General features: G+C 35.1%; 1 protein-coding gene across 1 annotated transcript in view; it reads left to right on the top strand.

Moving 5' to 3' along the window:
* GPR158 (G protein-coupled receptor 158) overlaps window positions 1-12,357 on the top strand; it is a 404,671-nt gene that overhangs the window by 262,770 nt on the left and 129,544 nt on the right. The window contains exon 8 of the mRNA XM_077772475.1: window positions 11,657-11,725. Coding sequence (XP_077628601.1) covers window positions 11,657-11,725 — 69 coding nt within the window. The remainder of the gene's footprint in view (window positions 1-11,656; window positions 11,726-12,357) is intronic.

Genomic DNA, 12,357 nt, shown 5'->3' with positions numbered 1-12,357 from the left:
CCTAAGCTTAACCTCATCCCACAGACATACCTAGATAACAGATATATCATTGGAACTAACTCAGAAAATGAATGGAACACTGGCAAAATAGACCATCCACAGTTAATTGTAGGGAGGAGGCCATATTGAAAATGGTAGGAAGGACAGAGTCTCAGTCAAGAATGAAACTAACCCAAGAGACTGAGCACATTGGGGAACACTATAAAAATGGAGAAGGGAGATGTACAAACACCATACCAGACACCCTAGACATAAGGGACCTGTGCTAGGAAAACAAGTCCCCAAAACATTTAGCTTTGAAAACCAAAGAGACTTAACTTTGCAAAGCTTTACAATAAGTGGGACTTAACACCAGGAACTTTAAAAATCAACTGGAAGAGCTGGAAGGAAATAGGAAACTGAGACACCCCCCCACCCCACCCTTAAAGAGCCAGCGTAAAAAACAATCCATCTCATATATAGCATAGAAGGAGCAGTTTGAAAGTACCCAGGGTATACTGGAAGAAGATTTATTTATTAGTCTCAATACATGCACTAGAGGGTTAGGGATCTTTAGGAGACTTCTCCAAGAACAAAAAAGCTGGTGGGTGCCATTATTCTTCCTCCTCCCCAGCCTACATACAAGGACATCTGCAGGAACCAGCATGAGCACTTACCACCTCGCTTGCAAATACAGCATGCCTGCCCCTGCATTCTCCTGTGGATTTGCCCCATCCAACCCACACCACCCACACCACTTAGGAGTCCTTCTAAGCAGCACCTGATGTGTCTCATTCTGCAAGCAGACCTGACAGTGACCAACGTTACTCCAAAGGGCCATTGTAGCTGACAAGACTGAAGGCAAATATGGTTCAGCATGCAGCACTCTTAGGAGACACCCCTGAAGTGCCAGGTTCTGATGAAGGGGATATTGTGCTACAGGGCACCACAGAATCTCTTCTTCATAAGGCCACTACTTTTAAGATCAGGAGATATAGCTGACTTTCCTAATACATAGAAACAAACAGAGAGTTGGATGAAGTGAGGAATAGAGGAATATGTCCCAAATGACAGAACAGGACAAAATCACAGCAAAATAACTCAATGAAATGGAGATAAGCAATATACCTGATAGAAAATTCACAGTAACAGTGATAAAGAAAGATACTTACTGGACTTGAGAAGAGTGGAGGATCTCAGTGAGACATTCAACAATGAGATAGAAAATATGGAAAAGAACCAATTAGAGATGAAGAACTCAATAACTGAAATTAAAAATTCACTAGAGGGAATAAGTAGTAGACCAGAGGAAGCAGAACAGATTAGCAAGCTTGAAGACAGAGTAATAGGAAGCATCCAAGCTAAACACCAAAAACAAAACAGAATAATAAATAATTAGAATAGGTTAAGAGAACTCAGCAACACATCCAGCATAATAATATTCACGTTATAGGGATTTAGAAGGAGAAGACAGAGAAAAGGGGGCAAAAAATTTATTTTAAGAAATAATACCTGAAAACTTCCCCAATCTGGGAAAGGAAACAGACCTCCAGATCCAGGAGGCATATAGAGCCCCAACAATACCAAACCAAGGAGGTCCACACCAAAACACATAACAATTAAACTGGCAGAAAGTAGTGATACAGAGAAATTTTAAAAAGCAGCAAGAGAAAACAGTTACATACAAAGGAAACTTCATAAGGCTATCAGCTGACTTTTCAGCAAAAACTTTATAGGCCAAAAGAGAATGTCATGATATACTCAAAGTGCTGAGAGGAAAACAAACAAACAAACAAACAAAACAAAACAAAAAACCCTGCAGCCGAGATTGCTTTATCTAGCAAGGCTATCATTTAGAATGGAAGGAGAGATAAAGAGTTTCCCAGATAAATATAAGTTAAAGATGTGCATCACCACTAAACTAGTCTTATAAGAAATGTTAAAGGATAGAAAGGGCCATAATCAGGATAAAAAAGTTAAGAAAGGAAAAAATTACACAAGTATATGCAAACATAATAAAGGTAGATTAATCACTTATAAAACCATTATGCAGGTTGAAGCACAAAAGCACTAAAATCAATTATATCTATAAAATTCAGTTCACAAAATGAAAGGATGTAAAATATGGCATCATAGACATAAAACATGGCAGGGATAGAAAAAATTTAGTACTTTACAGTGGATTCAAACTTAAGCAACCATCAAATTAATTGGAATGTGCTATATGCATAAGTTGTTATATATAAACCTAATGGCAGCAATGAATCAGAAACCTGTCATAGATAAAAAATAAAGAGAAAAGAATCTAAGTATATAATTAAAGAAAGCTATCAACCACAAAGGAAGAGAGAAAGAGAAGAAATGAATAAAATAACTACAAAAACAACCATAAAAAGTAACAAGGTAGAAATGAGTACATATTTATCAATAACTACTCTGAATATAAATATACTAAATGCTCCATTCAGAAGACATAGGGTAATTGAATGGATTAAAAAGGAAGACCTATCTATATGCTGCCTGAGAGAGACTATTTTCAGACCTGAAGTCACATGCAAATTGAAAACGAAAGGATGGAAAAACATTTATCATGCAAATAGAAGCAAAACAAAAGCTGGGGTAGCACTACTTATATTGAACAAGTTAGTCTTTAAGAAAAAGACTATAACAAGAAACAAAGTAGGAGACTACACAATCATAAAGGGGACAATCCAACAAGAAAATATAACAATTGTATATAGTTATCCACCCAACATGGAGGCACCCAAATACATAAGGATACTATTAACAGACATAAAGGAAGAAATCAATAGTAATACAGAAATAATAGGGACTTACCCTTCCCCCCACTAAATCAATGGATAGACCATCTAGACAGAAAATCAACAAGGAAACAAACTGTGGCTTTGAATGACACCTATGCATCTAACGGATAGATTCAGAGCACTGCATCCAAAAACAGTGGAATACATATTATTTTCCAGTGTACATGGAACATTCTCCAGAATACATCACTGTTAGGCCACAAAATAAACCTCAAGAAATTCATAAAGATTGAACTCTATCATGCATCTTTTCCAACTACAATGATATGAAGCTAGAAATCAATCACAAGAAAAAAAAATCTGGGAAAAACACGAATATATAGAGATAAAATAACATGCTACTAAATAATGTATGGGCCAAGCAGGAAATCAAAAGTACATGGAGACAGGGGCGCCTGGGTGGCTTAGTCAGTTAAGCATCTGACTTTCGCTTAGGTCATGATCTCGCGGTTTGTGGGTTCAAGCCCCGCGTCGGGCTCTGTGCTGACTGCCAGCTCAGAGCCTGGAGCCTGTTTCAGAGTCTGTCACTCCCTCTCTCTCTGACCCTCCCCTACTCACGCTGTCTCTCTCTCTCTCCTAGAAATAAATAAAACATTAAAAAAAATTAAAAAAAAACAAAAGTACATGGAGACAAATCAAAATGAAAACACAATGGTTCTAAATCTTTGGGATGCAAAAAAAGCAATTCTAAGAGGGAAGGTTATAGCAACACAGATCTACCTCAAGGAGCAAGAAAAATTTCAAATAAACAACCTAAACTTACACCTAAAGGAGCTATAAAAAGAAAAAGCCCAAAACAAGTAGAAGGAAGGAAATCATTAATTAGAGGAGAAATAAATGAAATAGAAACTAAGAAAACAGGAGCTGGTTCTTTGAAAAGATCAACAGAAAATAATAAATCTTTAGCCAGAAGAAAAAGGAGAAGAAGAGGAATAGGTAGAAGAGGAGGAGAAGGAAGAGAGGAAGAGGGGAAGGAGGGGGTGGAGGGGGAAGAGATAGAAAATTCAAATAAATAAAATCAGAACTAATAGAGAGGAAATAACAACTGATACCACAAATACAAACAATATCACGAATACAAATACTGTGAAAACTATATGCCAACAAATTGAACAATCTGAGGGAAAAGGATAAATTCCTAGAAACATATAACCTCCCAAAGTGAATCAAGAAGAAATAGAAAATTAGAAAACACCAATTACTAGCAATGGAAAAACTCCCAACAAACAAAATTCCAGAACAAGATTGTTTCACAGATGAATTCTAGCAAGAATTTAAATTGTTTTAATGTTTATTTATTTTTGAGAGAGAGAGAAAAGAGCATGAATTGGGGAGGAGCAGAGAGAGAGAGGGAAGCATAGAATCCAAAGCAGGCTCCAGGCTCTGATCTGTCAGCACAGAGCCCATGCAGGGCTTGAACCCACGAACCGTGAGATCATGACCTGAGCTGAAGTTGGATGCTTAACTGACTGAGCCATTCAGGTGCCCCTCTAGCAAACATTCAAAGAAGAGTTAATACCTATTCTTCTCAAACTATTTCAAAAACAAAGAGGATGGGAAGCTTCAATTTCATTCAACAGGCCAGCATTACCCTGATACCAAAACAAGATAAAGACACTAGAGAGAGAGAGAGAGAGAGAGAACTAATTACAGGCCAATATCTCTGATGAACACAGATGCAGAAATCCTCAACAAAATAGTAGCAAACTGAATCCAACAATACATTAAAAAAAGCATTCAGCACAATCAAGTAAGATTTATTCTTGGAGTGAAGACTGGTTCAATATTGGCAAATCAATGAATGTTATACATCACATTAACAAGAAAAAGGATAAAGACATATGATCATTTCAACAGATACAGAAAAAGCATTTGATGAAGTACAACACCCAATCATGATAAAAACTCTAAACAAAGTAGGTTTAGAGAGAACATACCTCAACATAATAGAGGCCGTATATGAAAACCACAGCTGGGGTGCCTGGGTGGCTCAGTCAGTTAAGCATCCAACTTCAGCTCAGGTCATGATCTCACGGTTCATGGGTTCGAGTCCCGCATCGGGCTCTGTCCTGACAGCTAGCTCAGAGCCTGGAGCCTGTTTCGGATTCTGTGTTTCCCTCTCTCTCTGACTCTCCCCATTCACACTCTTTCTCTCTCAGAGTAAATAAAAAACATTTAAATAAAAAGAAAAGCCACAGCTAACATCATACTCAATGGTGAAAAACTGAGAGCTTTCCCTCTGAGATCAGAAACAAAACAAGGGTGTCCACTCTCACCACTTTTATTCAACTTAGTGCTGGAAGTCCTAGTCACAGCAATAAGACAACAAAAAGAATAAAAGGCATTCAAATTGGTAAGCAGAAAGTAAAAGATTCACTATTTGCAGGTGATAGATACTATATGTCAAAAACTCTAGACATAGAGTTTATATATATACATATATATACACACATATATATGTATATATGTGTGTATATATATATCAGTAAAATTGAATACTGTAAATGATAAATTAATTCAGTAAAGTCACAGGATTTATAATGAATATATAGAAATCTTGCATTTATATACACTAATAATGAAGTAGCAGAAAGAAAAATTAAGAAAACAATTCCATTTACAATTGCACCAAAAATAATAAAATAATTAGGAATAAATTTAACCAAGAAGGGGAAAGACTTATACTCTAAAAACTAAAACCATTGATGAAAGAAATTGAAGATGGCACATACAAACAGAAAAACACTTCATGGTTATGGATTGGGAGAAACAATATTATTACAATGCCCATACTAGCCATAGCAATCTGCAGATTCAGAGCAATCCATATCAAAATACCTACAGCAGTCTTCACAGAACTAGAACAAATAATCCTAAAATCCAGTAGCCAAAGCAATCTTGAAAAAGAACAAAACTGGAGTCATCACAATCCCAGATTTCAAGATTTACTACAGAGCTAAAGGAATCAAAACAGTATGGTAGTGGCACAAAATAGACACACAGATCAATAGAACAGAATATAGAGCTCAGAAATAAACCTGTGCTTTTACGGTCAATTAATCTATGACAAAGTGGGAAAGAGTATACACTAGGAAAAAGACAGTCTCTTCAATAAACAATGAGAAACTGTGAATGAAGCCTAACTACTTTCTTACACCATGCACAAAAATAAGCTTAAAAATGATTAAATACAATTCCTAAAAGGAGGCATTGGCAGCAGTCTCTTTGACATGAGCCATAAAAGCATTTTTCTAGATATGTCTCCTTTGACAAGGAAAATAAAAACAAAATTAAACTGTTGGGACTACACCAAAATAAAAAGCTATTGTACAGTGAAGGAAACCATCAACAAAACAAAAAGACAGCCTACTGAAAAGGAGAAGATATTTGCAAATGATATATCTGATAATGGGTTAATATCCTAAATATATAAAGAACTTATACAGTTCAATACTAAAAATAAATAAATAAATCATGCAGTTTAAAAGGGTCTGAATAGGCATTTTTCCAAAGAAGACATACAGGTAGCCAACAGACACATGAAAAGATGTTCAACATCACTCATCATCAGAAATGCAAATCAAAACCACGATGAGAGATTACACCTCTCAAAATAGCTAAAATCAAAATCATAAGAAATGACAGGTGTCAGTGAAGATGTAGAGAAAAAGGAATCCTTGCTTACTCTTGGTGTAATGTAACTTGGTGCAGCCATTATGAAAACAGTATGGGAGTTCCTCAAAAAATTAAAAATAGAAATACCACATGCTCCAGCATTTCTACTATTGGATATTTACCAAAAGAAAATGAAACCATGAATTTGAAAAGATATATGCACCCCAGTGCTTCTTGAAGAGTTACTTGTCATCACCAAGATATGGAATCAACTCAGATGTTCATCGATAGAGGAATGGATCAAGAAGTTGTGTGTGTGTGTGTGTGTGTGTGTAATGGAATATTACTCAGGCATAAAAAAAAGAAGGAAGTCTTACCATTTCCAACAACATTGATGGATCTAGAGGGTATAATGCTAAGTGAAATCAGTCAGAGAAAGACACATACTATATGATTTCACTCTTATGTGGAATTTAGGAAACAAAACCAAAAAAGATTTTTAAATATGGAAGAAGTGGTTGCCAAAACGGAGGTAGATGGGGGGATGGGTGAAATGGGTGATTAAGAATATATATATCATGATGAGCACTGAGTAACGTGTGTGTGTATTGGGGAGGGGCAGAGAGTGAGGGAGAGAGAATTCCAAGCAGGCTCCATGTTGTCAGCTCAGAGCCTGATGTGGTGACTGAACTCATAAACGGTGAGATCACGACACGAGCCAAAACCAAGAGTCAGATGCTTTTTTTTTTAAATTTTTTAATGTTTTATTTATTTCTAGGAGACAGAGAGAGACAGCGTGAGCAGGGGAGGGTCAGAGAGAGAGGGAGTCACAGACTGAAACAGGCTCCAGGCTCTGAGCTGGCAGTCAGCACAGAGCCCGACGCGGGGCTCGAACCCACAAACCGCGAGATCATGACCTAAGCGAAAGTCGGACGCTTAACCGACTAAGCCACCCAGGCGCCCGCCAATAGTCAGATGCTTAATCAACTGAGCCATTCAGACGCCCCCCTCCATCACAGATCTTAAGACAAACTAATAGCATATAATCAAACTGGATATAGTCTGTGCTCATTTATTAATATCACTGTAAATAAAATTATTGAAATTACTGTCCTCGTATCTCTCAATGTTAGGATTCCCTTCAGGACCACTTTTACATCTTGCTTCCAATTTATTATTGCATAACTATTTCATCAGGTGTTTGTTTATTTGTAATCTCCTAGTCTGTGGATTTCTCTATAGAAATAGAAGATGTCTGTTCCCCTGCTAGCATAGCTAATTCTTTTTGTAAATGATGTAGATTTATAGTCTTGGTTTATCATCCAAACTTATGCCAGCTCTTTCTTTTCAGAATCTAATTCTGTTGCTTTGTTATAGTTTCATCATGCATTCTGAGGTACAGCTGTGTAAAAATACCTTCATGCTCAGAGGTTCCTTTTGTAATAGAAAGGAACTTTAATTACTACCAGGCTAAAGAAACCAGCCATAATTCAAAATAGCTGCACTGTTTTGGCAAGATATACATTAATTTCCCCAGTGGTTAAAAATGTTTTAAAAATATAAATGAAGTAGTTAGTCCTTGTAGAATCAAGGAAATAATGACAAGGCATTTTAATTGTTTTTAACAAATTCAGACTTGAGCATTCTCATTGCCTTATTACTTCTAGTGACTTGGCTTCCTTTGGGTGCCTACCCCACGGGTAAATCTTGTAGCAGTTACAACTGTGCTTCATTTTATGTCTCTCTACTTTGTGTCCAAGGATTATGAAATTTAGAAATTGACTTTGACATGACTTGATAAGATTGGTATCATACAAATAGCTCTTTTCTTTAGTATATAGGTTTGCTATCTGACTGTTATAAACCTTCTTAAGTCAGTTCAGAAAGTTTAAGACATGGGGCAGGTGAGATGAAGTGGAGAGAGGTGGAATCTGCATACCTTTCTTGTAAACTCTGGAATTATATTTGTTATAGATTCTAAATGAGAGACTTAGGCTCAATGATAACTCCCCCAGCTTTATATGCACCTGTAAGTTTCATAAAAATACTGTTTGATCATTTTATGTATGAAGTCAGTACTGAATAAAAACTTATTAAATAGATATTAGTTAGGAAGGGCTTCATTTAGACATTTTGGCATATTATGATGCCTAATGGTGGAATTTTCTAATACTTGAAATGTCACATTTTAGATGACTTTTCTTTAATTTTACTTATTAAATTCTTAAAATGCATTATTACACAGCAATGCATGACTACATCTCCAAAGAAATTAAAATATTTTTGAATAAGTTGATCTATCTTCAAATCTATCTACTTTTCCAGAAAAAAAACATTGTTATCAGCTTGGTGTGTATCCTCCAGATCTGTATTTGGTATATTTAAATATATCTAGAAAATATATGGTGTTGATTTGTATGTATGTGTTTTATATACATAGTATATTGTAATTGTTGATCATCTTTCAATAAAGTTTTCTAAGAGTTTCACAGTTAACAATTCTGGTGAAAAGCGTTTCATGCCACCATTTTTATCTCAGGCACAACTGAGAAGGAGTTGAAATTTTTCCTTGGGTGCTATTATTTTGCTTATCATCTTCCTTGCCCATCTTCATTTTTCTTTTTTTTCTTTCATGTTTTTATACTAATTCTACATAGTTAACATACAGTATAATATTAGTTTCAGGTATAAAAAATAGTGATTCAACACTTTCATACAACACGCAGTGCTCATCACAAGTGCATTCCTTAATCCCCATCACCTATTTAACCCTTCCTTCTTGCACCTCCTTTCTATAACCATCAATTTATTCTCTATAGCTAAGAGTCTGTTTCTTGGTTTGCCAGTTCTACGTTTGAGTGAAATCATATGGTATTTGTCCTTCTCTGACTTATTTTGCTTAACAAAATATTCTCCAGTTCCATAGTTCCATCCATGTGATTGTAAATGCCAAAATTTCATTCTTTTTAATGGCTGAGTAGTATTGCAGTGTGTGTCTGTGTGTGTCTGTGTGTGTCTGTGTGTTTGTGTGTTTACATTTTCTTTATCTGTTCATTAGTCAATGGACATTTAGGCTGTTTCCATAATTTGGCTATTGTAAATAATGCTGCTATAAATACTGAGGTGCATGTATCCTTCTGAATTAGTAATTTTTGAATTCTTTAGTTAAATACCTAGTAGTGTGATTGCTGGATCATAGGGTAGTTCTACTTTTAACTTTTTGAGGAAACTCCATACTATTTTCCAGAGCGACTGCATCATCTTTACTTTTTAATTCCTCTCCTCTCCTTCCTCATCCTATCACTTAGATTCTAAGGAAAATATTTCTGTTCTTTGCTTTGTACTTAAGTAAACATATTACTTACAGTACCTGTATATTAATTCTTGGCACCAAGTATAAAATAAAAGGATTTGTTCTAGTTCAAAGAACTTCCAGTACCAAGACAATGGGGACATTTTTTATGGAGCATGAGATTTATTTTTTGTCCCCAAAGTTCCACCTATTAGCTACCTACTCATTCTATGAGGCCGTGAAGCCAACTCAGCCCAAGAATATTTTGAAAAGAAAAGTACACTTTATGAGGTCCCTGGGGGGCTCAGTCAGTTAAGCTGCCCAATTCCAGATTTCGGCTCAGGTCATGATCTCAGGATACTGAGATCAAGCCCCTCATCAGGCTCCAGAGTGGGTATGAAGCCTTCTTTGGATTCTCGCTCTCTCTTTGCCCCTCCCCTGATCACATTCTCTCCCTCAAAAAAAAAAAAAAAAAAAAAAAGGAAAGAAAGAAAAGTGCACGTTTTGAATAGACCTTTCATTTGATTATGGAACCACTTTTTGGAGTTCCAACTAATAATCTGAAATTATAGGCTTCTTTGCTCAGACAGGAGCAAGGCAGTGAAGGGCTAAGAAGCTTGCTCAACATTACAAATGAAGAGGAAACAGGTTATTTACTGTAAGAATATATGCACCACTACCACTGTTTTGTGNAGCATGAATATATATATATATATATATATATATATATATACCTAGATAGATAGATATCTGTGAATTTCAAATTAATCATCCTGGTGCTGTTTTTTACTTTGAAGAAAGCATACCTACTTACTAAATATCAGGCATAATAGGAGCCATTTTGTATCCCTCATATTTTATTAAACTCCTCAGATTTAATAAGGTTAATATTAGGATACACATTTTATGGGTGAAGACATTGATGTTCAAGGTTGCCTAAGTTAACAGGGATTATTTCATAATTCAAACTGAGATGAGGATAACTCCAAAGACTGTCCTTTCCATTAAGCTTTGCAGCTTCTTTTCATATTCCTTTTTTGAAACAATATTACATAGATTGGTTTGCAAGCAATCTTGTATAATATTTTGGACTCTCATCTTAGTGTCCTCTTACTGTAAAGTTTGAAAAAATAGCACTCATAAGAATGCATGTAATTTGCAATCTTAGAAATTCTACCACCCCAAACCGATTTAAAGTCTTGCTGATAGAAATTTTCTTTTCACTTAAAAGCATCTGCTAGCTAAAATAAAGACCAATAGTGAGAAGCCACTTGAATAATCAAGTCTGTTCAATGACTAAACTTGTTTCTCCATTACAAATTCTTAGATTAATGAAAGCCTTGAGTTCTTTTGAGAGATTACATAAAGTATTCCTCTGTGTCTAACAATGTCCTACCAGTGTTTTGAAGAGATATTATAATTTCCTGTCTCTGGCTGTCATTTATCTGACATTGTTTTAATGTAATGGGCTCTTGGGGCTTCGATTTTCAGCTTCTTTTTGTTGTGGCAAAAACAGTTGCTACTACTTCCAATTATTTTTCTGTGAACATGCTATATTTGGACCAGGTATAATTTTTGTATATATTTCACGTTGCATTTAGTGATTGATGTTTCAGAAATATGAGTGAGACATTTTGTGTCTTTGAATTTCTTAGATTCAAAGGATCTTCTAAATAGTGCTCAGCTGCTCAGTTTGTTCATCGATTAAAATTTTAGGGACAAAATTCCACAAAGCCACTGGCAATATCATTAAGTCTACCACCACCTTTATAATCAGTCTTTTTGCATATTTCAGTTAAGTTCATTTGTCTGAAATACTAGCCAATTTTCATTCAGTGGTTGAGCCATTGTCACTTAGGTAAGCTCTTCCATTCCTAGGAATGTAAATTATCAATGACCTTTTCTTTTCTTTCTTTCTTTCTTTTTTTTTTTTTTTTTTTTTTAGAGCATCAGGGCATCGGGCCTTATCCTGTTGGAAACAATTCTTTTTGGGTCTCTGCTTCTATATTTTCCGGTAAGTAACATAATTGAATTTTGAAAATAGCCATTTTTAAAAATTTTGCTCAGGTAGTAATTTTTATGTGTGTATATATGTATCATATATATATATATCTGATATATATNTTTTTTTTTTTTTTTTTTTTTTTTTTTTTTTTTTTTTTTTTTAGAGCATCAGGGCATCGGGCCTTATCCTGTTGGAAACAATTCTTTTTGGGTCTCTGCTTCTATATTTTCCGGTAAGTAACATAATTGAATTTTGAAAATAGCCATTTTTAAAAATTTTGCTCAGGTAGTAATTTTTATGTGTGTATATATGTATCATATATATATATATCTGATATATATATATATCACACACATATATATACACACACATATATATCACATATATATGATATATATAACTGTTCACACATATATATCTTATTTATATATCTATATATAAGTTTTTGTACACCTATCTTTATATAATAGATAAATAAAATGTAAAGTGGAGCTAATCATACTTTTCTTCCCACATTTGTGACAATGGTTAACTCCTTAAGTTGGCTAACACATAAAGGCAGGCTTGGTATGTATTCTTGCTGTACACATATAAATATTGGTTTTCTTCTTCTCTTCCCTCTACTTGAGTCAAACCATGAG

The sequence above is a fragment of the Crocuta crocuta genome, unplaced genomic scaffold, assembly GCF_008692635.1.
Source record: "Crocuta crocuta isolate KB4526 unplaced genomic scaffold, BGI_CrCroc_1.0 scaffold96, whole genome shotgun sequence".
Classification (NCBI taxonomy): Eukaryota; Metazoa; Chordata; class Mammalia; order Carnivora; family Hyaenidae; genus Crocuta; species Crocuta crocuta.
Note: the sequence above shows the minus strand (reverse complement) of the source record. Positions and strands in the feature narration are given on the sequence as shown.